The sequence below is a fragment of the Dermacentor variabilis genome, chromosome 5, assembly GCF_050947875.1.
Source record: "Dermacentor variabilis isolate Ectoservices chromosome 5, ASM5094787v1, whole genome shotgun sequence".
Lineage (NCBI taxonomy): Eukaryota > Metazoa > Arthropoda > Arachnida > Ixodida > Ixodidae > Dermacentor > Dermacentor variabilis.
Window position 1 is genome coordinate 81,812,202 of NC_134572.1, and position 27,803 is coordinate 81,840,004.

Below are 27,803 nucleotides of genomic sequence, written 5' to 3' on the forward strand. Positions count from 1 at the left end.
TAGGTATGGACCACTGGTCAAGTGTCACCGGTCACGTGTCACCGGTCAAGCGAACAATCGTGACTAATGACCCAGAATGTCACTGGGCAGGTGTCGAACAGACAATTAAAGCAAGAAGCAAGAAGTGAAGAATTCGTTAACAGAAGAATGAAGCAGCCGGCTATGAAGAAGTGAAGAAACCGGAAGCAGAAGCGGCCGAGTGCGGATAAAGAATTTAAGCGAACAAAACGGGGCCAGAGCGCGCATTGAGCGAGGAGCACTGAAATACATAGAAGTGAATAATAATAAATAAAGTGGGTAGGTTTAAGTAAACATCAAATAAATATTTATTTATCGCCGATTCCCACATATGCGTGGGTCCCGCCAGCTTCTTGTTCTTCGGACGCCCCATTTCTTCTATAACTGCAAATATTCGAGTTCATTCATGTGTTTCCGGCGCTTTTCAGTTTGGCTTCCTGTCTGAGCAGTATGCCGAAGAACGAAGACGTGAGTATACTTCCTCGATTCAAATTAGGCCTAATTTTTGCTGCACGCGGCTCTTGTTAGCTAGGAAATGGTCGATCCTGGCGTTCTACCCACAACGCCACATCCGCTTTTCGCAAAGTGACCAGCTAATACTCACGGCGTCAAATGGTCCTCCCACGTATGAAAGTTTCGAAACGAGCAAAATTATTAACGCCTTGAAATGATGCGTTTGAATTTAGTCGCACGTACTCGCGCCACCTCCAGGAGGGCTCGCTTAGCAGGTGTATCTAGTATGTATGTGCATCTGGGTAATGAATGGTGCTGCAGATGGTGCGTTACTGGATACGGCTCTGTTTGTTCGTTTGTTTGTTTACTTATATGATAGTATCTGAAATGTTGAACGCTTGTGTCGCTGGCTTTTAGAACACGTTTTGCTGACACATAATCAGCTTGGAGTGTGGTGAGTCTAAGGAAATAAAAAAAGGTTACAAGAAACAAATAACCTCAAATATTACTTTTGCTTTGACACACTCGGATCAGTCACAAAAAATTTTAAAGCATTAAGATAGCTGCTACGGTGAAGAGGAAATATTACAGCTACGGGGGCGCAAGAAACTAAGTAAAGGGGCAGCAGGACCACCAAAATGAAAACAACTACCACAGGCGAACAGAATTTCGTTGTCCATCAAGAAAATAATAAAGCTTTTATCGCTTTATTGTTTTGCGATGGTGTACCACTTCGAGGCCCGAGCACTGTTGCCGTAGCCTAAAGGGCTGTCCCAAGATGAGTTCCCTTAGGAAGTAGTGGAGAAGACAGAAAATTTCAACCATGCCACAAATGTCACTTATCAGCCGGCGTGGTACTTCCGGCAAGAGCCCACTTCCGTTCGCCATCCTCCTTCTTATGCTGTCCGGCCAGTTGTCTTCTTTCAAAGAAAGGCCACAAAATTGACACAATTCGCTTGCTTCCTGCTTTACTGAAAGAAGTCACTGCGCAACTGTTCCCGTTGTGGCTGCTGTTGACAAACTACCGTTATCTACGTGTCACGTGGACCAGGCATATGAGGAAAAAGAAAGTAATAACGACAGAGCATTCGACGCTTCCTGCGTGGTAAAAAAAATAAAATAAAACGTATTTGTCGCTAGTCAGCAATATCAATAACGGGACTTCCTTTCGCTGCAAACAGAGGCACACTTACGTCTAACACAAAAATAATGCAGTTACGAAGGCAAACAACGAAACTCGCTTTATGACTATTGTATGTACATTCAACTACAAAAGCTTGCGGTACACGGGATCCCAGAAAACGCTCAATATCCGAGCAGCCTGTAAAAGTACAGTCATCAAAGCAGAACATCACAATATTGTTCACATATACTAGTAGAGGCTGTAATTGCGAATACTAGGCTGTGTTGTGAGGCTGTGCAAATATTGAGCTTTTTCTAAGATCTGATGTTTCGCAAAATTTGGGGGATGACTGTACCTACAGCTACTTGCAGCCATTGACATCAAATACAGCGCACACTACTGTTGATTGAGATGACTTGAAACAACGGATTTGAATTGATTATCAGTTTTTGGGAAACAGGTCACCGCAATCTATTTTTCTCTTTACTGGACAAAGGTAGTAGAAACAAACTTCTACGACTGGCCATGGATGGTGCACACGCAATTGCACTAAATTCTGTGGAACGGTTCGCCTGGAGAATCCATCGAGTTACGCACATAGCTTGTGGATGTGTCAGGAGAGGCAAATAGTCTAACGGTGCGATACAATCAAAATGCTGTGCACGAAAGGCAGGTTAGACGTAGGTTCTCGTGGTTTGGTTTCAGCGAATAGAAATTGTCAAGAGTATAAAAGACCGGATATTACGTTTTCTTCTTCTCATATTTTTTGGGGGCGAAACGCAAAGTTGAATATAACAAAAAAATGCGAACTTTAACATACTTATGTGATTGCAGCATTTGTAAAAAGGGGCGTCATAGAAACTGACTGACCATCTCTGCTGTCTACATTACGTGAACAGTTCTCTTTAACATATTCTGGCGCTGGAGCGCACGTCCTGCTTCCGTTTGACTTGATGCTAGTTCGCGGTGGAAAGCAAAGATGTCATTTTTTTTTACTATACACACGAGTTAGAGTCATTCTAGGTACACGTTCGTTGTTTACAGCGCATAAACAGCCGAGAGAATTTCTGAGCTTGTCCACCCTCGGGCACCAGCCAAGATGGGCAGCACAACTTAAAGAGCGTAGCAGCCGCGTGACCGACTTACGGCGACACGCAGTAATACACAAAAGGTAAACCATAAGGTAAAGCCTGTACCGGCCAGAGTGCACGTTTCAGGCAGGCTCCAACAAAGCCCGCTCCGAAAGCCAGAGCCGCGGATCTGTCCCAAACACGTCGGCACACAATCGCGTGGGCTAAGGGTAATTGATTTCCGTTAGCGGATCACGACGCGCCGCTAACGAAGGGTTTAGTCACAGATGAGGGGGAAGGGGGGAGGGAGGCGAGGAACCACGGAACCCCCCCCCCCCCCCCCCCATCCCACTTCCCCCTCCCGAGTGAATCTGTCCACCACAATAGCTGGCTGGCAAAGGATGACGGGACTCCAGCCTGAGCGCTCGGCTGCTTTATAGGGTCACCACTTCAATCTAAACGAAGACGACGAAAACGCCGCGTTCAAAGAAATAGTTGATCGGCAAGGAGAAGCTGTCGGTTTGTTTCGCCAAGGGTGTCTCATCGGGCAGCTAGACTGAGCGGAACCCGCCGAAGTGTCTCAGTGGCTATGCCGTTCTGCTGCTGAGCACGAGGTCGCGGGTGCAGCTCCCGGCCGCGTTCATAAGGGAAAATGTGTCGAACTGGGTCGCATGGCCTGTATTTTCTAGCTTGCGCTAAGCAGCAACAGCATTCTTCGCAAACACCAACGAAAGCATCGCTTAAACTGACTCCCACACGAGGAGCTGCAAGTTCTTTTTCTCTTTCTTTCTTTCTTTCTTTCTTTCTTTCTTTCTTTCTTTCTTTCAAATTCAGCGTTTTCAAAGAGTGCTGAATGCTCAAGCGCTAAACGTACTCTCGGTCAGCTGTAAAATGGCGCCGCGTAGCGACGCCTGCATCGTCGTTGATAGTATTGTTTTGAAACTAATGTAGGTCCTACATTCGTCCAACCAGGGTAATGCTCGTGTCATGCCCCTCCTATAGGGGTCTTCCTTATCATTTGGAGCCAACATTGTTAACCGTAGGTACCACGGAAGTGAATGAGTGAGTGAAGAAACTTTATTGCAGGTCCGGCGAGGCCACGGAAGCACAAAGTTATTGGGAGGGAGAACTACAGGCTTCGGTTAGAAAACATATAGCTGCTAATTTCAACCGATTATTCTCCATTTTCATCCTTAAATGCTCAGGAGCTGTAAAATCTGAGGGCAATATTGCCAGCACACCAATTTTCACACTTCATATTAGGCCTGAAAATAATATAATTTCTATATTTCCCGGCCGTTAGCTCGGCAATGACCGTATGTGTACTTTGAAAGCAGCCTAATGCTGTCCACATCGGCGAGATATATGTCGGAGCTGTCGGCGAAACTTTAGGCCTGGTAGCTTTCGCGTCACATAGAATAGCGCATTATTGCGAAGATATCTTCTTAATGCTGAACCGCAAGACAAGTTTGCCAGCGCCACCTCTTTTTGCGCTAGTTTTGATGGACAATATCTTATACCATGGTTTATCTTTTTGTGTGTGTGTGTGTTTTTTTTTTTTTTTTGCTGCGAACAGCAGTTATGATCTTGAAAATGGGCCAATCGGAGTCGTTCGTTGGTTTGGTCGTAGATTTGTTCATTACGCTTTGGTTCAGGCACCGCAGGACGTAACGTAACCAGGAATTGCCGAGCTAACGGCCGGGAAAGATAGAAATTATAATATTTTCAGGCCTAATATGAAGTGTGAAAATTGGTGTGCTGCCAATATTGCCCTCAGATTTTACAGCTCCTGAGCATTTAAGGATGAATTAAACTTCGCGTCGTTTCGAATCGAGCATTGAAGTCTGCTGTACCACACAGCTTTGCGCGAGCTGATGAATAGCACCGGCGTTGGGGCTAAAGAAAGGCCGACGGTTCTCTCTCGGTCTCATCTCATTCACCGTACATCTGTGCGTACTGCAAAGCTTGATCGTTGATCGACATGCGATGCTTTGCGCTATTGTTACACGTACACTGCGTCATGCTGGTAAATGTATTTTATGGTCGGACTGAACTATACCAGCACTATGTGTGATGTATAAACCAGAGCCACTTGGCAAGCGCTTCCTAACCAAACTTCTCCACGCCGGAGTCACACTCGTACTTCGTACTTTTCCCCTACGTGACACACCTGTGTGAGAGGCCACCTACTACGCCTACTCGGTGACACACCAACGAAAAGCCCGGAAAAAGAAGCAAGAAGGCTAGGTACGCATGCTACACCTGAACGACTGTAATGTGATAGCATTATCAGGATCGGCACAACCACGGCTTTGATTGTAGGGCCTCCTAGATCGGTGCGCGTTACAAACCCCGTTAAAACTATTTAAGGGTACTAATACTGTGCACTGGTGCCAGGACTGACCAGACAAGTCACCACCTTTGATTAAACGGTCTCTGGGATTCACAGAGTTTCCCTGCCGAGAGAGCACCCAGTAGCCGCTACCAACCAAGGCGAAGTAGGATAAGAAAGATGCGTTAAAAAGAAAAAAAAAAGAGAGAAAAGAAAGCCCCAGGAGTGAAGGCAAACTGAGTAAACCAACACTGAGGTGGGCTCTACAAATGGACATGTCTCGCATGTCATTCTCATGAGAGTACGGGGTACGCAGCCTCATGCAAGCAAGTTTTACGCTTCTTGAGATTACACGGAAACCTCTTATTGTTGTCTAGAGTTCTGCAGGAGTTCTTTCAGCAGCGCACTCTCGAAGTTTCCTCAGTGTTATGCAGGAACTGGTAGTTCTCCTCATGACCGCATAAGATTGTATAAGTGTATCCAGGACTCTGGCCTCTTTCCTTGCTGCAGGAATACTTGGCTATAACTAAGGTAGCTTAGCACAAAGAATACACGGGCACAAACGCACAGAGACACACACACATGGCCTAAACTAATAAAGCTGCTGTTTGACATGCGAGAACTTTATGTCGCGATTTATTCCCACGTGACGCGATGATGTGGTGATGTGCATGCACCAAGTAGTTCAAATATTGGTTGGTGGCCTGTTTTTATGCAGTTCTTTATTGGTGTAGTCCGGCCTCATGGTGTAATATCGATAAATTTATCGAAGAAGCTATGCCATCATGACACTAACAGAACCGTATACCTGCACACGCACTTTACTTTCATCAAGCGGCCCATTGATAAAAAAAGCCGGAATCTGTAGCGGGGAAACGACATCTGAATTCCCATTAGCTGCGACACCTAGTCACGTGCACGCGTTGACGGAGCAGAGGGAGTGAAAGGCAACACCTGCTGCTGTGCTGGCGCGCCAGGTGCTTCATGAAGGGAGAGGGCATCGCCGCGATGGCACGTCATCCTCACTCTCGGAAGCCTGTGCTATCCGCTTTTCATTGTCTGCGCTCGTCTGCATTCTAGCTTCGCCTTGGTAATCGCTACAAAGAAAGTAATGTATAAAAACAGAATAAATTCAAAAGGAAAACTCAGTGCCCTTCCAATTTCAGAGGAAGGGCGACCAGCGAAGCTGTGTATGTCCCTCAATAGCTAACTCCACCTCCGCCGACCCGCGGCGGAGGTGGAGTACCGTGGACCTGTTCGTACCATGTACATAAACCTCAATGAGGTTGCTCATTACTTGGCACGAGGACTTGCTAACCGTGACAGTCACAACCGAGCCGTTCACCATCAAGCCAGGGAATCCAGAGATCATTTAATAACATACAATGACATTACCAAACACTACTATTTAGGACGCAGGCAATTCCAATTGCCACATTCAAAACTGGACAGGGCTCAGGCATTCTCACTGCGCTTATTGTAAACAGGTACATATCCCACACCGTACAGCATTAATAAAATGTATCCAGAGAGGGAGATTAAGATGGACTGCAACGATTGTAATGCCATCATTGGAATCAGACATATGCAGGCGGTGTGTCCCTCGACTCTCCCCAACCTCGTTGAAGAATGGACACAGTGGGAGAAAAAGATTCAAAGCCCATTGTTTCAGGACCAACTAAGGGCCGTCCAGAGGGCCCATGATGTCGCTGAAAGGCTTGGCCTGACAGTGCCAACGTGGGAGCGGCCCGCCTTGACTTAAGAAGCCGAGCCTCCGGACCTCATTACAATAAATGTTTTCACACACACACACACGAACAAGTGTATGCCTTGGTCGCACTTGCGGGTTAAATCGTGAGCAATTCGAACTTTTCTGGCGAGCAGAAACGCCCCATTATGCTATTATGCCGTTCGATAGCGGACATTGCACTGTCTTAGGGATTTTCTTTCCTGGCGAGGACACGATCGTGAGAAAATAGCCTATAACAACTTCGCTCTAAAAACTTTGGCGGTAGTGAGTTTCGAGCCTACGACTCCACGCTCAGGAGTGGAGTTTCTTACCCATTGGGCTAAACCAGCGCTTCCTAGATAGCAGGCCCCTGCAGGCTAATTTATCACATCGTGCTACTTGGACTAAAATTTCCCTTGCCAAGCCCAGCGTGACGAAAGCGGTGACTTCAGAGTCACTGCGGCTTACTCGGGCGCGTTCCCATTAGATTCTACGGCAGTCGGGCAAGGGAGCATGGCGTCATGGATCGAAGTGCACCGGCGTTGTGCTACCTTGGAGGCGTTGATCAAGCGCCTCAACGCGCTCGCTTGCACTCCGGGGGGTTCTTAACTCGAAGGACCGCTCACCGGCGTTCAATATGGAAATTAATGATTTCGCATTCACAATTGATAAGAAGCCCTTAGGTCCTCTCAGATTTTGCGTCAGTTTCTGCTAGCTCTGTTAATCGGAACAGGCCCGAACGTGACATTTCGTGAACTGAAGCCTTAAAAAGGCATTCTTAAGTTCTGATGTGGGATTTTCTTGAACTAATGTGGTGTCGTGGCGTTCTGCGAAGCATCACAAGCGGGTGCTGTCCGCTAAATTAAGCGTCAATTAACGTTACTTACGCCTATGAACGTTTATCGCGCGCGCAGGTTAAAATGGCTCTTCCTAGAACAAGTATAGCCAGCTATCAGTGCCAAGATATCGGACATTCCGAGGCTGTGTAACCCTCCCGGGATGTCAGGATGTGTGGCTTGCGTGCCATTGTGACTGACTTTGCCGGGTATGTCTCTTGGTTCGCCTGAACTTAAATAGCGCTGAATGGCGTCGTAAATCGGGTGGAGGAGGCATGAGTTTGGATGACAGCGAGGTCCCCCAGCTCCAAAGCACCCGCTCAACGTTTGGCAGTTCCATTGTCGATTCAGGTTAAGGTTCAGACAAGAAGTCTAATAGATTAGTTAGGCAAATGACCGGCCTAAATACTTTAAACTCTTTTATAGGTTAGAAACTACACCGTATAATGGAAGCCTTAGGGTTCATTTGAACTGTTTGGAGTCCTTCTGTGAGCCATTTACTATCCATTAAGCAGAACATAATCCTATGTAGCCGGTTGCTATGCCGCGGCGGTTGTCAATACAATAAATATTTAAATGAAACCACTGCAAATCTTGCGTGTTGTATTGTACGTGTAAGAACAGCAGCTACACATTCATGTATGTTTTACTGAAAAACGAGCATATTTTTTGCATTCTAAACCTGGTACAGCGCAACATGGAAAGGAAGAAACAAGCCGAGCCGGCCACCAGAAGGACCATAGCACTGTGTTCCTTCTTCTATTCCTTCTTCTGGCCGGCTCACCTTGTTTCTTCCTTTCCATGTTGCGCTGTACCAGGTTTAGAATGAAATACCAACTCGTCAAATCCTCAACCATATTCATTGCACTGCTGACCGTCAGCTGTCAAGCTGATTAACTTCCCGCAACAATGAAAAAAACAAAGTATCGCAACCACCTGGGCATTTGAATCCACCAGTTGTTATTTCAAATCCCAGAAAGCCACTTATTATGACTTGTTTTACTCATGAAGAATCGTTTTGCCCCTTCGCTTACCGCTGCTGCCTATGCCACGCAATGCGTGAGCGTGTGGATCATTTCTGTGTATAAAGTATGCTAGCGGCAATTAACGTTAGTAGTAGCAACCTAAAGAGAATGCTTGGTGGGTAAGCCTTCGCGGTTGAGGTACTCTCCACTGTCACCACATAAACAGTAATACGAATAGAACAATCACGCGTACATTAGCTTTGCACCACTATGGTGTTCCTCAACAGGGTCGAGAGTCAGAAACATTATTGACTTGTGTCTATCGGCAGACACTACGAAACGTATTGTGTGCTTGCCCTGTTTCGTTCTTTTTTTCTGTATTAACTGTGAACTCACGTTTGCGCAGACTACGCTATTGAAAGTCTGTTCTCATGTCCCCTCGTGTTGTCGTTCTTTAATAGTTTCACAATTCATGTATTGTGGGGAAGCCGGCTACGAGGCAGTTTGTAACGTTGTAAAGAAAAAAAAAACAGTCACGTACTGACGCGCGCATGTCAACCCAAGCACACGCATTTAAAGTTTTTTTCCGCACAACTGGATCGTGAGAACGATCCCATTTGAACATGATCCCTTTCGGCATACGGCGCTGTGTATGTGTAACAAAAGGCACCGATAGCGTTAAAAAAAAAGAACGTAGGCTGGGATTAGCATCGTCACTAAAAACCAACAATAAAAAGAACAAGAAACAGGAAAAATTGTATGACGTCTAAGCCCCCGTATTCAGAAATGCATCGTATAACTTGAAGCCAATTCTTGACTTGACCTAAATGGCGCTTGTTATGAATTCGCCCAAGAAAACTCAATGAGCATTGTGGGCACGCATTCTCGCCAGGCGTCATTTAGATCGAGCCAAGCATGAGCTTCAAGTTATAGGATGCATTTCTGAATACGGGGGATAAGACTCGCAAAACAAGTGCGTGGAGAAGCGTTGATGCTCTGAAGTTGGCATAATGAAAGGGATATTCTCGCGTATGCACCTATACTCTTGTTCATAATCATAAGCTTCTCATCTGGAACCTCTCAGCAAGACTCAAACATTGATGGCTAGAACGCAGCACACAGATCGCGTTCTTTGTATAGGAGATTTACGCCGTCCGCATAGCTTGTTTATTCCAATGAAGGCGGGGAAAAATAACTGTTATAGAACCTCGAGGCTAGCTGAACCTACGATAAGGTAGCAATAACCTCAAGCACAAAGCTTGAAAGCCCGCTAATGAACTATTTACCGGTCTTTTTAATTTTTTCATCCTCCATAATCTTTCTTTCCTTTGCCACGCGCAAGCAGGTGTCTCCTCTGTGCATGTAAAAATAAATAAATTAGCTCGCCATCCCAGCCACGCGGAAGCGGATATCCAGCCAAGCGGTTGGAAACCACCCCTGAAGGGGGTATGCATTGCTTTATTGCTTCATAGCAATGCTAATTTTGAGAGCACGCCGCCACCCATAGCGGTGCTGCAACAACGTTGAAATCAGTTGCTAGGCTGGTTCTTTTATATACGAAAGGCTAGGGGCGTCACTACACATGCGTCAAGCTTCCGTCAAGGTAAATATACCTGGTAGCGAAGCTTCCATAGGAGCCCATACGTTCAAAACATGGCGGTCCATGGGCGGTCCATGGGGCTTAGCGCCATCTGTATGTGGTGGGAACACTTCCGGCGGAAGAAAAAATAATGTGACGCCATGTCCGTTAAAAGCACAAGTGACGTCATTTTGTTTTCGAAGGCGCGAAATTTGTTTTGTTGTTCTTCCTTTGGAGCTATATATTCAAATGCCCCGCCATTCGACTTGATGGGCGTTTCGAGCTTTCAGCGTTGAAAGCGATGCAGGAAAAGGACAGCCGTACGGTTGTCGAAATCGCATCCCTGCACAGAACATACTTTCTGTGGAGGCCGACGAAAGCTTTAGCTGTACAGTGCTGATCCTATTGCTGGATGCCAAGCCCGTCGGGCAGCGCAGTCGCACGAAAACAACTACACAATTATCTGGCGGTCGTAACTCACTACTTTTGACTGAACAGATTAAGAAGCAATGAAGCTACCCGCGTCACCAAATTCAGACAAACTTCGACAAGCAAGAAAGCACAAACTGTGAGGGGGGCGTATTTCAACAGCTGATACGAGTGCGCCTTTCTGCCCATTTCAAGACGTGCATGGCATTGCGAGTGAAAGTGGCGTCAACGCCCCCTGTAGCGATGGGCGCTGAAAAGAAATGCATTTATTAATAATAATAAAATTAAACTTGTATTTTCTTAACTCGTCACGAATATATAAAATTGACTAGGAACTTTATTTTCCTTGAATGAATCCAACTGTGTCCCGTTTGAATTAAAAAACGCGTTTTTCTTTCCCAATGTTTGTTCCCTCCAAACCTAGTCGCGCTTCAATCGCTGCTCCCATAACCCCCCATGCTGATGTCGGTGACAATCTGTACTGAACCGCTTTTCGCCCGAAGCTTCGCGACCTATTTGAATCGACCTTGCTGCCGTCGCCGCGGCACCTTGCACAACAGTAATATTTACCGGGAAACGCATGCAGGGAGCGCTGCGGGCTTCACATTGTTATCAGGAGCGCCTTATCATCAGTTATGTAGTTGAGATGACTGTTTTGCGCTTGTTCGTTATTGAAACGTATGCTGTCCAGTCTGTTGTATATGTGATTCCAAAGAATGTATGCACTGTTCGCTTCGCTTTGCTGACTGCTTGCAGCCTCTGCCAGACGCGGTACAGGCCACTGGTCCTGTACTTCCGTCGGGATCGGCCCACACTTTTGCTGACGGACGGAAACACGAAAAACACGAAAAAGGCGACCAGCTTCGCTGGAATAAAAACGAATGCCCACAAGAAGTAGTAAAGGCACCTTTTAGCGCTTTTATTCATACAACTTTGTTACGAAAAAAAAAAAATCAGCTGCGTCGGATAATTCCGCATCGTTTGCAATTCACAAGCGTGAAGAATATTCAGTTAAAAGGTTCATCGTGCAGTGGGAAGGTTTAAGCTGTTTTTGTCAGAGATTAGGATCATGTTAGGCTTCTTACTCGCGCTCAAGTTGGTCATTATAAACAGCTTGAAACGGTCCGAGTAACCTTATCAAAAAAGGATTACGGCCTCAAGAATCCCATCGACTGGAATAAGGACCTTGCTTTCACATATTTTTTTTTTGGTTCGCAATTTACTCACAGGCCTTTGCCTGTACAGCCCAGAAGATAACAGGACAGCTTGATCTGCAGCGCTAATCCGTCAAGCTTCGTTCGCTCAGCCTGGGCGAAGCGTGTACGTATTGACACGTGTAATTAGGGCAATCTCTTCTAGATACCCGTCCGTGGCCGTACGCCTAAGGCGGGTGCCATCTTTTCGTTGCGGTCGATCTCGCGAGCACTGTTACCAAACCGAATCGAGGGTCGACTTCACTCATGACTGGGGGCAATCCTTCCCACCAGAATAGACCAGCCCGCTCTTTCTATATTGCGTGTTTTACACCCGCGCGCAGCAGAAATATATTGACTGACGAAGGTAGGCGCGCGCGGCCGTTGTGTAGTGAACGCATTCGCGGTGTTATTGCGTGCTACGGGACCACCGAATCAGCACCCCTGGCAGACATTAGGAGAGCGAATGTCTACCGCGCCCGCGGCGGTGACGCCTAAACCCAATTTTCGGCTCGGGCTGGAATTAGAAGACTCGCTCTCTGCCGCGTCGTCTGTAGTGAAGGAACGGCGCGAAAAATGTGGAACGGAGAGCTGCTGCGAGAGAGAACGTCTGCGCTCCGCCTAAACGAATCGATTGCGGAAGAAGCGAGCTTCCCGCACCACGAGCAAGCGGCGGCGGCGCTTTAATTAGCGTCGAGCGCGCCGGGGCGCCTCCATATCGAGGAACTCGCGCGGCCGCGCAGCTGTCGTTGCGGGTCGCCTCTGTAACGTCGAAAATGGCGGGCGAGAGACAACACGCGCCGGTCACGTGCTCTTGTCGGGGTAGCGATGTGAGCCTTATTAAAAGTCTGTAGTGTCACCTGTCCTTGCGCACGTGCAGATTACGAGCTGGAGGAACGCTTACTATGCTCGGTGCTGCCTTTATTGTGCAACAAAGCCCTTATACAACCTCTAATTCCATATTCTCTCAATCAATACCTGTTGTGACGCTTAAGTGAAAGTTCTCCTTATTTTTTCCCTACATTTTTTTGGAGGGGGGGGGGCGTGGCAACATACCTGTAGTGTTTACAATCAAGTTCACAAATTGGCCACTACTTTCGGCGCCCGTGAGTGCAGGACAGCGCCACACAACGAGTGGAATACGTGCTGTTCTGCAATAACAATTTTTCGGCTATTTCCGCGATTAGAATTTGGTTTGGTAAGCTCGCAATGGTAGGAATTTGGTTTGCAAGCACGTAACAGTGCACTCGAATAAGTGCTTAGAATGCCCGGATGGGAAACGTCAGCTCCAGGCCGGTCCGCGTCACCTATGTTATGAAAAGGCATTGACCATTTAAACGAAGCAACTGCGCAGCGCTTTGCCTTCGGCAGCCAAGGTGGACTTTAGAGCCGAGAGACGATTGGAAATACAGGAAGAATGTGTATATGCGCATATATACAATATAAACCTGTAACAAAAGCGTCAAATCTGATATATACTTTATTCGGAAAACAATATGTGCTACAGAAACATAAAATAATTATCGCTATTAATTTGTTCTGAAGCGTCATTAGAAAAGATGTATGTTTCCACGCCAGAAAAAGGCTGCGCGGACATGAAACACACACACACACACGCACACGCACACGCACACGCACACGCACACGCACACGCACACACGCACACACACTCACTCACTCACTCACTCACTCACTCACTCACTCACTCACTCACTCACTCACTCACTCACTCACTCACTCACTCACTCACTCACTCACTCACTCACTCACTCACTCACTCACTCACTCACTCACTCACTCACTCACTCACTCACTAATGTGACACTACGGGACATTAATGTGACTTGCTGGGTTTCTTTGACGTGCGCCTGAATGTAAGCACCGAGCGTTTTTTTTTTTTTTGCATTTTGCGCCCATTGACATGCGGCCGCCACGACCTTGATCCCAACAGCGTCACGTCATGGCCACTATTCTACCGGGACGGGCATTATGAAGCTCAGTCACATAGAGATAGAGAATTGGGAAGCAGCCTCGCACGTACTCTAGCGAAAAAGAAAAAAAAGAAGAGAGAAAGAAAACTGCGCTGCTCTCGGCGCACTTATGGCGAAAAGGGTCGGCAAAGTGGCAGGACGGAGAGGGATATAGCTCCGCCTGGGGCGGAACGGAGCGCCTGCTCCTGACAGCCGGGGACTCGAGATGGGAGATGCACTTCTTTGCGGCCTCCCGAGCGCCGCTCGCCGATGCTGACGGATGATGAGGAGTCGTCCTTCGAATGGATAGGACGCCGCCGGCCGCGCAACAGCTGCGGCTGACCCCACTCTTTAGCGACGGACCGTTCGCCTGTGCGACCTGTACGGATAAACGCGTGCAGTACGGCGCAAGGACCTAGAGCATTTAGCAGAGCGATGAACTGGGAAGTTTAGTCGGGCGTTCTTTGGTCTTGGCGCTGTGCACGGAACACGCCCAGAGGGTGCCCTTAAGCCCGTAAGCAATTAAGTATACGGATCGGGAACTTGGGGAAAACATACCGATTTGAATGCAGTGCTAACTTGTGGTCGAAACCAATACAGTGTACTCGTCAATTTCAGTTCGTGCGTCTTAGTTAATAATAACTTCATGTTTTGGGCAAGTCTACGGTCCAATAACTTAGCTCACGAACATACACGCGTGGAAATAAGTGCCAGGATATATTCAATTTGCGACCGCGCTATTGCTTAGGTCCCCGACCATGTGTCCATGGTGTCGTCATCATCAGCCTATTTTACATCCACTGCGGTACGAAGGCCTCTCTCTGCGATTTCCAATTACCCCTATCCTGCGTCAACCAATTTGAGCTAGCGCCTGCGAATTACTTAATTTCATCACCCACCTAGTCTTCTGCCGTCCTTGACTGCGCTTCCCTTCTTTTGGCATCCATTCTGTAACCCTAATGGTCCGCCGATTATCTAACCTATGCATTACGTGACCTGCCCAGCTCCATTTCTTTCTTTTAATGTCAATTAGAATTTCGACTATCACTGTTTGCTCTCTGATCCACACCTCTCTCTTCCTATGTCTCTTAACGTTATGCCCAACATTCTTCATTCCATCGCTCTTTGCGCGGTCCTTAACTTGTTTTCGAGCTTCTTTGACAGTCTCCATTTTTTCGCCCCATATGTCAGCACGGCTAGAATGCATTGATTGTACGCCTTTCTTTTTAATGATAATAGTAAGCTTCCAGTCAGGTTGTGACAATGTCTGCCGAATGCACTCCAACCCATTTTTATTCTTCTGTAAATTTCCTTCTTGTGATCAGGGTCCCTGGTAAGTAATTGACATAGGTAAGCGCACTCCTTCACAGACCCTAGAGGCTAACTGGCGATCCTGAACTCTTGTTCCCTCGTCCGGCTATTGGTCATTATCTTTGTCTCCAGCATACTAATTTTCAACCCTAGTCTTCTACTCTCTCTGTTAAGATCCTCAGTCATTTGTTGTAACTAGTCCCCAGTGTTGCTGAACAGGGGCCATGTTCTGTACCGGTTCGCTTTGGAACAGGTTCGGTCTGGATGTTACGTCTGGGTGACGTCACTCGGAGAAAGAGTGGAATGTCGCGGCGCGAGGGAGACCAATGAACGAGCGGCGTCCTGCCGCAAGGTCACGTCATCATATTTGTTTGCACTTTGGGGACGATATAGTAATTGAAGGATGTTGCTAGTTCAGTAGAACATAATGGTTTGTATGCAACACTTGCACATTTAATTTCCAGTAATTACTGAGCTCCCGACGCGTACAGCTAGTGGTGTAATTTTATCTGCGTTGTTTCATTTATTTTTTTTTTTGCTAGGTGGTGCACCATACGTTAAGCAATGAAAGCGGTTCGTTGCGTGTAGGCCGCAGCTCTAATAGGATTTCGTTTAGCAGTGGCTGATCTACTTCAGGTGGACGATTGCGATGACAGTTCCGTCCACACATCCCACAACTTCGAGAATCTTGCCGCCGTCAAGGAAGCGTTCTTGATTGCGGCTTTCTCGTGCAGCTTGGAGAGAAATCTCACATATATACGTCCGCAGTGTCAACGCTACTAAATATTGTGGTCCGCGGTATTCTAGCTCGTCGCGCCGGCCAGCGCGAGACCAGCAGACGGCCACGGTTGGCCTATAGCAACGCTCAAGAGCATGCTCGCCACCCCGCATGACCCTCGAGTGAACCATTTCTCCGCGGTTCCTCTCGCAGCAGACGACAGGTTCCTTTCAGTTGATTGACAACCTGCGTGACGACAACAAAAGTTGTTGTCGCGCCCGCCAGGGATGACGGCAAGGAAGCGCCGACCAATGGCGTTCGTGAGAGCGAACCGGCTCCAAAACGAACCGTTGCAGGAAACGGTCCCAGGGCAATGTCATCTGCAAATCGAAGGTTGCTGAGATATTAGCCGTCGATCCTTACTCCTAAACCTTCCCAGTTTAATCGCTTGAATACTTCTTCCAATCACGCAGAGAATGGCATTGGAGGGATTGTGTCTCCTCGTCTGACCCCTTTCTTTAGAGGCATCTTCCTACTTTTCATGTGGAGAATTAAGGTAGCTGTGGAATCTCAGTAGATACTTTCCCAAGATATTACGTAAGCGTCCTGTACTCCTTTATTACGTAATGCCTCTATGACTGCTGATATCTCCAGTGAACCAAATGCCATTTCGTAATCTAAGAAAGCCGTATAGAGAGGCCGATTGTACTCTGCGAATTTCTCGATTACCTGATCGATGACATGGATGTGATCCAATGCAGAGTATTCCTGAAACCTGCCTGTTCCCTTGGTTGACTAAAGTCCAGTGTTGCCCTTATTCTATTGGAGATTACCTTGGTGAATATTTCATATAATACTGTAAGTAAGCTAATGGGCCTATAGTTTTTCAATTTTTCAAGTCCATGGTTTGTTCACAGTCAAATATGCAAGATGTGATCTGGTAACAAGCTAGAAACATAGCTTGCGCTTCTTCGTGTTTGTCCGCCTAGTGTTTCTCCTTCCTGGTCGGTGTTCGTGCGCTAGTGTGTGCCGTGCGCTCATTACGCACCACGCGCACTACGTGCGCACACAACGCAGTGCACATGCGCAATGAATGAAACTAGATCATTCGCCGGCCAGTTGGCTGCGCAACACGCTGAAGTCCGCGCGCACCGTTCCTCATTAGAGAGCTTTAGAATAGGGGCCCGAAACGTTTTGGGGCCCCAAAGAAATAGCGTCGAAGACACTGCGCATGCGCGAGACGCAAACTGCGTTTGGCTTTTGCGTTGGGAACGCTATTTCACCGATTTAGCGGGAGCCCAAATAGCGTCCCCAAAAGCTTTGCGTTAGCAAAGATGGCGGCGCCCATCGAAGCGACGGCTCTAATCTAGCACCAAAGTGCGTTCGATTCGTGGTAACGCGTTAAGTTCACAAGCTAGGAGAAGTGGCAGTGGTTAACGCTTTCTCTCAACTAGCGTGTGTCATGAAGACTGATTCATTAGACGCCGCGGATTCCGAATTCAGTTGTGGATTTTATGGCTCGTAGGCCTAACACGGCTAAGCTTGCCTGATGCAGGAGGCACGTAAAGTTGGTTTGCTCAAAACTAAGCGCAACTAATTGTTTGCTGCTTACAGAATAACCTCTAAATTGTAATTAAATGCGAATACACGCAAGCCAAAATTACTATTTCTATCATAAAATGGCATATTTTACTTAATTATTTCTAATAGCTTTTCTTTGACGCCGTAGTGGCGCCATCAGCGCAAGACGCTATCCGTAAGCGCAAAGCCCTATTCTAGAACTCTTCACTCGTGCGTGCCCCAACACCAACACCCGCAAAGCTCTTTGGGGCCCTAAAACTATTGCGGCCCCTATTCAGAAACTCTCTATTGGCCGCTGAAAGTTGTCGTTATTGGGCAGCGTGCGGCTACAGTCTGTCCTTATGCGCGAATGCGCAACCGATTCGCCAGCTATAGCTTTGTATTCCTCAGCGCTGTGCGAGTTTGACACCTCGTGGAGCGGAAACAGGCGCACCGATGAGGCGCCGTGGGCAATCGGGCAACAATGAAGTGCAGCGAAATATGGTACTGCGGCGCTTCCCGATGGGAAAGCCCCACTCACAAATATCGTCTTGAAAACCGAGCGCTGTAGCGACGAACGCGTTTGATTTTTAATGTTCTTTTTGAAAGAAAAATGTTACAAATGTCTACCCTACGGCCACTTCGGGGCTTCCCTGCAGGCTGTGTGGTTGGACCGTGCCGTCACCTTTTATCACCGCAGCCCCACAAACTCCTACGGATAACCTCCAACGTGGATCCAGGGAAGCACGACGTGAGAGAAAAAAAAATCAATAAAAAAAAACCGGATGACTGGTAGCAATAACCGCGCAAGGAAGGCGTTGGTCCACTTGAGTGACATATACGGAAGGTAGCTCATCTTACAATGATAAATAATTACGTTTTCAACTGAAAATGGGAACTTTAAGGCAGGTTGCGTTGCTTGCTGTTCTTTGATTGACGTTTAATACCGAGCCCTCCGCCGCATACTATAGTCGCACGAAAACAGTTGTGGAAGTTCCCGTAGCTTGGCTTTACTAGTTTCTTTTTTTTTGTTCGTCTGTTTTCGCGATGGTCGTCGGACATTTACTGCTGACACAAGGGCGCCGATGCAAAGAGAGTGATCGCGTGCAACATAGTTGCGTGGCGCAATTGTTGGTGATTGACAACTATTAGACTTTGTTGCAGCCAGGGTGGCGTTCAGGGCATGGTATCCATCAAGCTCATCGACTACGACGGCAAGTTGTAGAAAATGAAGGAAAAAGTGTTTCTGCAGTTTAGTTACACAAATCCAGTGCGGAAGCCGACTCCATGCAGGAGCAAGTTAGCGTCTCCGTTCGTATCAGGGCCCTCTGTCATCACTTTCGAAAGGTCTCTGCTTTTATTTCCTTCATCTTCCCTAGGCGAGTGGACTAGGGAATCTCAATACTGTCCAGCGGCAAATCACCATTGTCGACTCCGTTGCGATACCACGCCCATGCGATCCACAACCCGCACTACGTCCGCCTCGAAGAAACCGGTTTGGAATCTGTGGAAGAAAGAAATCATCCGGCGACACCTGGTTCGTTCGTCGTTGGCCCACCCCGTTCTTCGCTCAGTTGCCAGGTGAAGGGCGGCTGAGGTCCTTCCGTAGAACCCTGAAACAGCCGGTTTACACGCCGTCTTGACGGCTGGATAAGTGTCGAGGGATGGGTGGTGATTTGACTCGTCAATTAACTGCTCCTATCCATTCGTTGTCGTGGTTGCCTCCCATTCATCCTTTTCTCCGGTTTCTAGGTAAGGGTGGGGTGAGCGCTTTTAGTCGCTGTAGACGCCGCATTGACGTCTACATAGGAGGTGCAGTGGTTTTACGCGTGGCAAACGTTCACTTAACACCCTTGGCGGTGTTGAGACGTAACAACCTCCTTGCGACAGACTTGCTATTGCGCGGGAGCTTTGGTTGATATTCTATCGTAGAGCAAGCTGGAAGTACAGACCATGTTATGACACAAGATCTTTAGAAAGGAAGCTGTATATATATATAATGTGTGTGTGTGTGTGTGTGTGTGTGTGTTTCCGTTCTGCTGTGACTCGTGTGGCCGTGCAGCGCAGTATGGAAGAAGCCGTGATGTCATAGCACGAGGACTAATGGAAACGTATTATATTAGGAAGGTGACCTGTGCATCAGCGTGCGTTCCGTTTCTCTTTGCCAGAGCGAGTTTCAGTTGCTCGATATGGGTGTTCGATAGTATCCTGGGTCACGTACATGTGTTTATTTTTTTTTTCATGAACTCATTGGCTCTACGCATCTAAGCAATATAGATATGTGCACGCGTTTTCACGACATAAAATTGCTTGCGAGTTTGGCGCTCTTTCAGTCTGTTCAGCCTTTGCTAAACCTTCGCGCCGCTAACATCGACAGCCATGCACCAACTACTTCAACATCGCACAATGACCCTGGTAGTACTTTGCTAACGACAGCTCTCTCGTTCTCACTCTACCCAGTTCCCCTTCTGGCGATTGTGGGAAAGGAGGACGGCAGCCACTTTCCACTCTTACGATCGCGCCGTTATATGACGAATCAGCTTATACATGTAGCTACCCTACGCCACCGCTACTGTTGTTCTGGTTAACAGCCCTGTTTTCCACGGCATTACGCAATGAAACAACAAACGCTACTTAGAAATCCGCAGTGCTCCAATTGTACGCGTTTGAGCGCATCAGTCCTTTAATGAATGTATTGACCGTTTATTTGGAAGGGTGGCTGACCAGCTTTAGCGGGGAAGGGTATACCAGAAGGTTAAACCATGTACATAAATAAATGAACGAGAAGGGGTTCACAAAGAAGGTGTTAGGGTGAAGGGGAACCAGCCTTGTGGTATCACATTATCGTCAAGCTTCATGCTTGTAAAAAACCAACCTAAGACGTCGCTTGCGCGATAGCGCATGGGGAGAAAAAGAAAACAAAACCATAAAGATACACTTTGTGCTATTCATCATTGAGCGACTTCAGTTTGTGGTTGCATTAACCTGCAGCTTAGCTTGTTTTCCTGTACGATGTCAAAATGCTCCGCGCAAATGGAACCACTCGCATAACAGAACCGCCAGGTTCACGGCAAGCAAACGGTAGGCAACTATCTGCGAAAATATATAAGTAGCATTCCTGTCCGTTTTGTGAATTCGTACAGCGCCAGGAGACGTTATCGGATGTCTGCTTACGGGGTGATCCCCTCGTCCAGCATCGCTATTTTCCCCGTGTTCTTTTAGCTGCTACTGTAGAATGTGTGGATATCGCATAGTAAATGACATATGTTTGGCCTCGCTGTTGTCTTTCGCGGAGGGAAGCGCCAAGTACAAGGTAGACAATGGGGCTACTATTGCTACCTTCTCAGCTGCATTTCTTTTGTTTGTGGAACGTCCGGTGTGTGGGCGAAACCAGTACGAATTTTGTGAACCGGACTTGGGAATCGCTCGGCAAGCCTGAAGGCAGAGGACGCACGCTTCTGTGTATGTGCTTTTCTTCGTATAACTTTTTTCTCTGTGGACTGACCCTAAACCTGTGTCGCTGATCGACCCGGTGTGGACAGAACGAAGAATTGTTGTTTTTTTTTGCGTATAAGTGTTAGCGGGTAGGATTTTCAAAGATACATTCACCGATACTGTTGTGGCTAGTATACGAATATAACTTCCCTTTATCAATCTCGTAAAAATTCTTCGCCAATGTCTGAGAATTAAGCACGTTCGTGTCGGGAAGAACTTCGGCTTAATCGGGCGTTCCGTGACTGCGAGGCCGGTCTTGCAATGAGAGATGTCGTCGTAGCAGAAATAAAAAAAAAAGAACAGAATAATTGAGAAACCAATAAAACTAGGACGAAAAAATATTCGGCCATGGATCAAACTCGACCTAGATTTAACTCTAGCAACTGAAAACACAACATGTGTAGCTTCGTACATTATATTGCAGTGTGCTCAAATTGACTGCTGCATATCACAATTGCTGCTAGGAAAGCGTTGCTATATCTGGACACGAGTCGACAATTTGGATCCATATTTAAGAAGCCGTCCGTGTACGCAACGGCTGTTGAAAAGCTGACACTGCATAATCGTAGTACTGCAGGTCACCGAACAATGGCGAGCCAGCCTTTGAAAACAAAAGGTGTCGTGAATCCGCCTCAAACAAACGCACAAAAAAACGCGCTACCCTAGGCGTCAAAAGCTCACTGCAACACCTACATCGCAAGCGATTCGTGTAGGAAAGACGTTCTACGCGGGGGAAACCTGAAGCCAAATTAAAACAGAACCTGTGTTCTTTTGTAACGGCAACGGCCTTTTGCCATTTGCCAGCCGCATTTGCTAATCATACGTTGAGCATCAGGAGTGGCTGCGATTTGCTCTTATGAACATTTCTAGAGTTAACAGCTTATTCTGTGAATATGGGCTCTAAATTGAGGAACTGCAGCTGAACCCGACACACTGGCCGCCCATCGATTCGCTCCCCTCGCTGCTGCAGCAAGTCTCCCAACGTCTGCCATCTCTGCGCAGAGGAAGTGCAGACGATAGCGACGGCTAGCAGACATGCCCTGTTAAGAATCGTTTTTCCCTCTCGTTTTTGTCAACCGCTCTCCCCCCGTGACCTGCGTGCTGTACTAAAGGACACTACACTCTCGCTCAGCGCCATGCCATTTGCCCGGAAGCTGCGATTGTCGTGTCGCGTATCTTGTATCCCTTCGTCTCCGGTTAGTGGCGAAAGCGGTCGACCACGATCGTTTCCTTTCCACTTGTCCTTTCGCTGTACAGCTTTCGGTGTTCCAAGCAAGAAGAGACACACGCTCGCGAAGTGCCTCCCGCCCCTATCCCCTCTCCTTCTGTTCTTTTTTTTTTCGCCGTACCTGGCGCAAGCTGATCGATGTCACTCGCGAACTCTCACAATCTCGACGTTGCCTACGCGATGGGCGTAGCGAGTTTACCTTGCGCGGACGCTCTCAAGTAGGCCGGCTAATCAATGTCGCCCCTGCCCAACGCTCGTGGTGCCTCCTTTCTCACCTCCTTTCACTCCGGCTCATTACAATTCTACCTGAATCCGTTTCCACTTCTATTTCCCTTTCCACAACGCCATTTCAGATCGCAGCTCGAGACCGTTATACCTGTCGCTTTGCTCCGCTATCGCGGCAAGCAAAAAAAGAAAGCAAAGAAAAAGACAAGTGAATACGGGGAGAGCTCGTCACAGTGCCGGTTGGAATCGAGGACGATCGATAAACCGTTTACGGCCAGCGCCTGCAAACACGCACCTCCTGGGAACCCCGCGTGGTGGAGACGTCGGCAGATAGGCGCGATCGCGCGGAAATAGAAAGTTGCACCCGCGACCAGCGACGTATACGACTCTGCGCGCTCGCTTGCACCCCACCCCTCTCATTGTGCGTGGTGCGCCACGAGCCCCTTCTCTGAATGGTGCCCGTCATTTGCGGGATTGCTACAAAGTGCGGCCAGGTTAAAGAGCGCGCTCAATCTCGTAATGGCCCTGCGACGCCCCGTTATCTTCCATCAGAAATCTAGTCGTTCACCTGTTCACTTTATGTCCGTTTCGTTTTTTTAATCGTTTCCTGGTTACGTGAAACAGAAAGCGGTCCAAGCGCGCTAGCATTATCGTTCGAGAGAGAGAAAGAAAATCGCTGTCGTGCGAGTAATTTCTCACCTCCTAAGTTCCGTACAGATAAGGACCCTCTGTTCATGATTCTTCTCGCGCCATTGCACAGCGAATCCCTCGACTTCGGCAGCCTGGATGGCACGAGATAGCATGGGTGGGTTTAGCGGCAAATTGCCTGCTCCTATAGCCCACGTACCACGTGACGCCTGCGGTTAATAGGATATTCCACACTTGCCGCGAGACCCGCTCCCATGGCTAATCTTGCACGCATACGCAAATACCCATGAAAGAAAACGGCAGGATAACCACCGCGGTAGCTTAACTTGTGCAATTAAACAGTCAAATTTTAAGGGCCACAACTACGATTTGATTATGAGGCGCGTCTTAGGGGAGGACTACGGATTAATTATGACCAGCAGTGGTTGTTTAACGCTTAACAAAATCCGAGTTCACGGGCTTCTCTATGTTTTTTTTAAAATTTTAGCACCAAAACACACCACGAATAATGCGAAAGGTGTAGGCTCAGCTTGCACCTGAGACATGTAAATTTTTTTGTCCAATGTCTGTCTCCTTTTCATTCATTTTTTTCTACATTTCAGTAAGCATAAAAAATATTTCCTTTATGTTATTTCTGAATTCATCATCTGCTTTGTTCAGATGGTTGTGAGCAAGAAAAAATTTTGCTCCTAGGGTGCCGTTATTCTTTTCACAGTGCCCACAGAAACAGTTCGTGTGTACGTGTGTTTGTGCGTGTATAGTTCCTTTTTTATTTATTATTTTATCATTTTCGCTCTCTCACCTATCTCATCCCCTTCCCCTCCCCCAGTACAGGGTAGCCAACCGGATACAATCTCTGGTTAACTTCCCTGTCTTTCCTCTCTCTCTCTCTCTCTCTCTCTCTCTCTCTCTCTCTCTCTCTCTCTCTCTCTCACACACACACACACACACACACACACTGGCTCCGTGCGACCTTTAGCTTAACTCTGTGACACAATCGCTTGTAACTGACGATTACGCTCCTCTCTATTCGAACGAAAGCTGTATTGAAAATTATGGTGGCGTTTCTCGAGGTTAAGCTGGCCGTAACTTTAAATTGCTGAAATCAGCTATTGCATCGTTGGACTAAGGGCGGCCAGGTCAGAGAGTACGGAGTACAACCAAAGCACCATAACGAAAAAAAAGAGGTTCAATGCATTTATCATGCGTTATAAAAATATGCCTAAAATCAGCTTGTTTCTAGAGGTCACTCAAATATTTCCCTACCACAAGGAGAACAGTGGACGATACTCGAAGAGCGTCGTGAAGCCCATTTACCGTTCTGTTAAAGAAAGAAAGAACACGAAGATGATGGATGGAGTTTAGTATACTATTTTTACAACCAGCCAGAAGTAGCCAGAACGGCTGTTCTAGCTCTGAAGTCGTTATGGTTATTTCAAACACGCTTACATTTGAGTAGAAAGTCCCCACATTCGCAAGAATGTTTCTACACTGGATACGTTCTTATGAGCATGCGCCAACCAAGCGTGATGTTGGAAGTATTAGCGAATGTATGCGGCCGGTCGATGAGGAACAGCACTTACGAAAGAAAAAAAAAATATTCGCGTATTTGGTTCCTGATTAATCAGAGAGGCGCTCGAATGCGAACTGATCTTGCGGGAGACACGTATTTTACTTTATGACGCTTGTATTTATTCTATTGTTCAACCTCTCCCTATATTTGCTCAGCTCGAAGGAAAGTATTTAAAAAGGCGGACCATTAGTCGCTGTTGACGCAGTTCTTGTGGTTGTGAGGCGAAGTGCTCGGTTCATTTCCAGAGATTGCACGATTGGAAGTCATAATAAAAATAACATACAGACAAGGAAAAACTGGTATTTTCCTGGCTTCTTTGTAAGCGACGCTGGTCATTACCGGCAACTAAAACCACCAGGTAGAGCCTGCAATTGTTATCCCTGGAAATGCCGGTTCAGTCATTTTTAACGCACGGAGTGACATTGTAAGCACTGAAGCATGAACGTGAAGCACTGCACTTCGGTTGCTTCCTGCGCCCCTCCATTGACAAAACTCAATGCGGTCAGAACTTCGAGATTAGGAAAGAAACCGGGAAACGGTCTAACCACCATGTAAAGCGATAATACGGCATGCTATTAGCCTATATTCAATTAATAAATAACATAGAAGGCACCATAAATCATAAAAAAGGCGTATTGACGATATTCTGTTTGAGACTATAAGCGCAAGAAATGCGTTAAGGCGGGAAATGCGCAGGAAGGAATCTGGTGTCCCGCACGCAGTAATGCGCTGGATTCATAAACATTTTGTCCACAGCATGGGAACGAACGCGAAGCGAAGCGACTAACACACTCGGTGGCGGGAGGAGCAAGATTACATGAAGTGGTGAGCTTAGGAAGCACGCAGGCGTAGGTTGGCTTCGGCTGTCGCAAGACGCCGGAGGTGTTTGGCTGAGGCCATTGTTCTGAAGCGGGCTTTAGATTCTTACGATGAGAGCAGTGGCGACGACATTAGTAATAATGATGGTGATGGTAATGATGAGCAGCTTATATATTTTTTTCTTTTTGCACGGGCTGGAGGAAAGCGGCGCGAGGCTTTAAACGTCGGCAGGTTGTGGGATCGGGAGAGCGGGCGCACCCACGCTAAAAACGAGGCTATACCCCGTTTCATGCATCAGGTGCAACGCCGTGGAAGCTACGGAAGAAGTCCGGTCACCAAAATTTATCACTCCGCGCGTTCCCGTCTATGCTTCGCTGGGCGCCAGGAGGCGTTTGCTCGCGCGAGCATGCACGTGATGCTGCCGCGACGGCTAACGAAAAGAAACAACAAAACGCAAATTGATTTAAAACAACGTGTTATCAGCCGTATGAGAACATGGTTTCTTTGTTTCGAAGAGTAAAGTCTTTTTTTTTCTTCATTCAAAACAACTTATATAAAGAAAATTGGCACGATAATCGGGTCAAGAAACACCGAGCTATTTCTAAGTGCGAACGCAGCCACTGCAAAAAGTATCTCTAGCTTCCCCAGCGTTGCACCTGATGTATGAAACGGAGATAGGCGGTTTAGACGCGCAGTCCTGCAGCGCACCTGAACTGGTCCCTGTTGTTGATGTTCTCCTGCCTGAGGCTCATGATGACGGGTCCTAGGGCCTCGTCGTTGGTGAAGTAGTTCCAGTGCTCCTTGCCGTAGAAGTGCCTCTCGTAAGTGTCCTCGTCGCGGGACACCAGTTCCAGGCCGCCGGACACGTTGGATGGCAAGCCGCAGCTGTCTGCGCCGTCCACGGGATCCAGCAGGGCGTCCGACTCCTTCTTGGGTCCTGCGCACTCGATCCAGTAGCCCGGCGTCGCCTTGATGCAGTGCGGGTACTGCTCGCACGGAGTGCCCGGGCATGCCTGCAAAATATCGAGCGAGACGCTTGCTTGAGTTTTGTCCTTTCCCATCGAATAATAATAATAACAATAATAATAATAATAATAATAATAATAATAATAATAATAATAATAATAATAATAATAATAATAATAATAATAATAATAATAATAATAATAATAATAAAGACGGGTAAGTTCTCATATAAACTTGCGACATCATGAGTCCCTGCTAAGAACGCTCCGTTTTTATAACATCTTCAGAAGTACTTGGGTTATGTGCACTTTCGTAATACTTGTAACATGACATTTCTGAGTGATGGTGATATTGTAGAGACGGTGTTTTATTTCTTCCTCTCTGGCATGCTAAATTCTTGTTTTACTTCAGTACTCGCCCAATTGCCTCCGTTCTTACCTTGTGTAAATGCAGCGATGTGTATACGTTCCCGGTCGTTCGGCTCCCAACTCTACGAAGCGACTTTTCCCTTTAAGTGCAAGGAATTTTACTGACCCTTGTTGAACAGTTGCTTACAGAGAAAATTTATGCGCGTCACGTATGTTTGGCTATAGCGTGAACAAGCGCAAAGCTTCGCTCCTTCAGAGCACGTGACAGCCGGTAAAGCCGGAGAAGGAGGCACTCATTATCGCCTGCTTCCACTTCGTCAACTGTTTCGATATACTTACGCATACGATAAGGCAAAACAAAACGTGTGCCAAAACAGACCTACGATGATGCTTCTACTTCGCCCAACGTTTCGACATATTCTCCCCCAGGCGGCTAGAGAATACGTATGCGGAAGCAGATACCCTCGACGTTATAGAGAGACGTTACATGCATGCACATGCTTTCCGGACGAGATAGGTGTTCTTTCGTTGTTACTATATTTTGAGTGCATACAGACTGCACCAGGAAAGGTAACCCAGCCTTACGGATAAGAGAAAGTGCCTCCTTGCGTCTCGCAGAGCCACGGAGAGGGTTGAGTCCCTGCATACACGCGGGACCGTGTTACATATGATGGACTCTGTCCTTTCACCCATGTTCGCTGACGTCGTTACTCTTCGTGCCCGGCGGGAGGGTTTCTGTAGCGGCTGTGAGATGTGCGTTTGGGGGCTCGGAATAAAGAACGCGTTCATTTGCCGTCTCCCTCGCTAGGCCGCAGAGTGTGCCGCTGCTTACTAGTTTACGCGATCAGCGCACTCAGATTCGCTTATTAATGAAGCAACTGGAATGATCCAGTGGCGCGGCCAGTCGCCTTGCGCTAAATCTAAGCGCTTCTCGAAGAATGGTTGTGCCACGCGCGTGCCTTGCCAACACTGCGAAGCGCGTGCGTCTTTGTTTTTCTTTTATGTAGGATTTAGACGAAGCTGGAGCTGTCGCTGATTGTTCCTTGTAAATAAAAGACAACCTCAGGAGCCCCGAGTCAGTGAGTGCGCTCAGTAGCTCTACATCAACGTACCCCTTCACGTGATCGAGTCGCAGAGGATAACCCATAGTGGTCGCTTAAAATCGGTAAATTACCGCACGCGTAATTTGGTAGAT

General features: G+C 47.4%; 1 protein-coding gene across 2 annotated transcripts in view; it reads right to left on the minus strand.

The window, feature by feature from the left end:
• rsh (Rap GTPase activating protein radish) overlaps positions 1-27,803 on the minus strand; it is a 224,214-nt gene that overhangs the window by 117,395 nt on the left and 79,016 nt on the right. For both annotated transcript variants that reach the window (XM_075692977.1, XM_075692976.1), the window contains exon 4: positions 25,983-26,287. In XM_075692977.1, the coding sequence (XP_075549092.1) occupies positions 25,983-26,287 (305 nt within the window). The remainder of the gene's footprint in view (positions 1-25,982; positions 26,288-27,803) is intronic.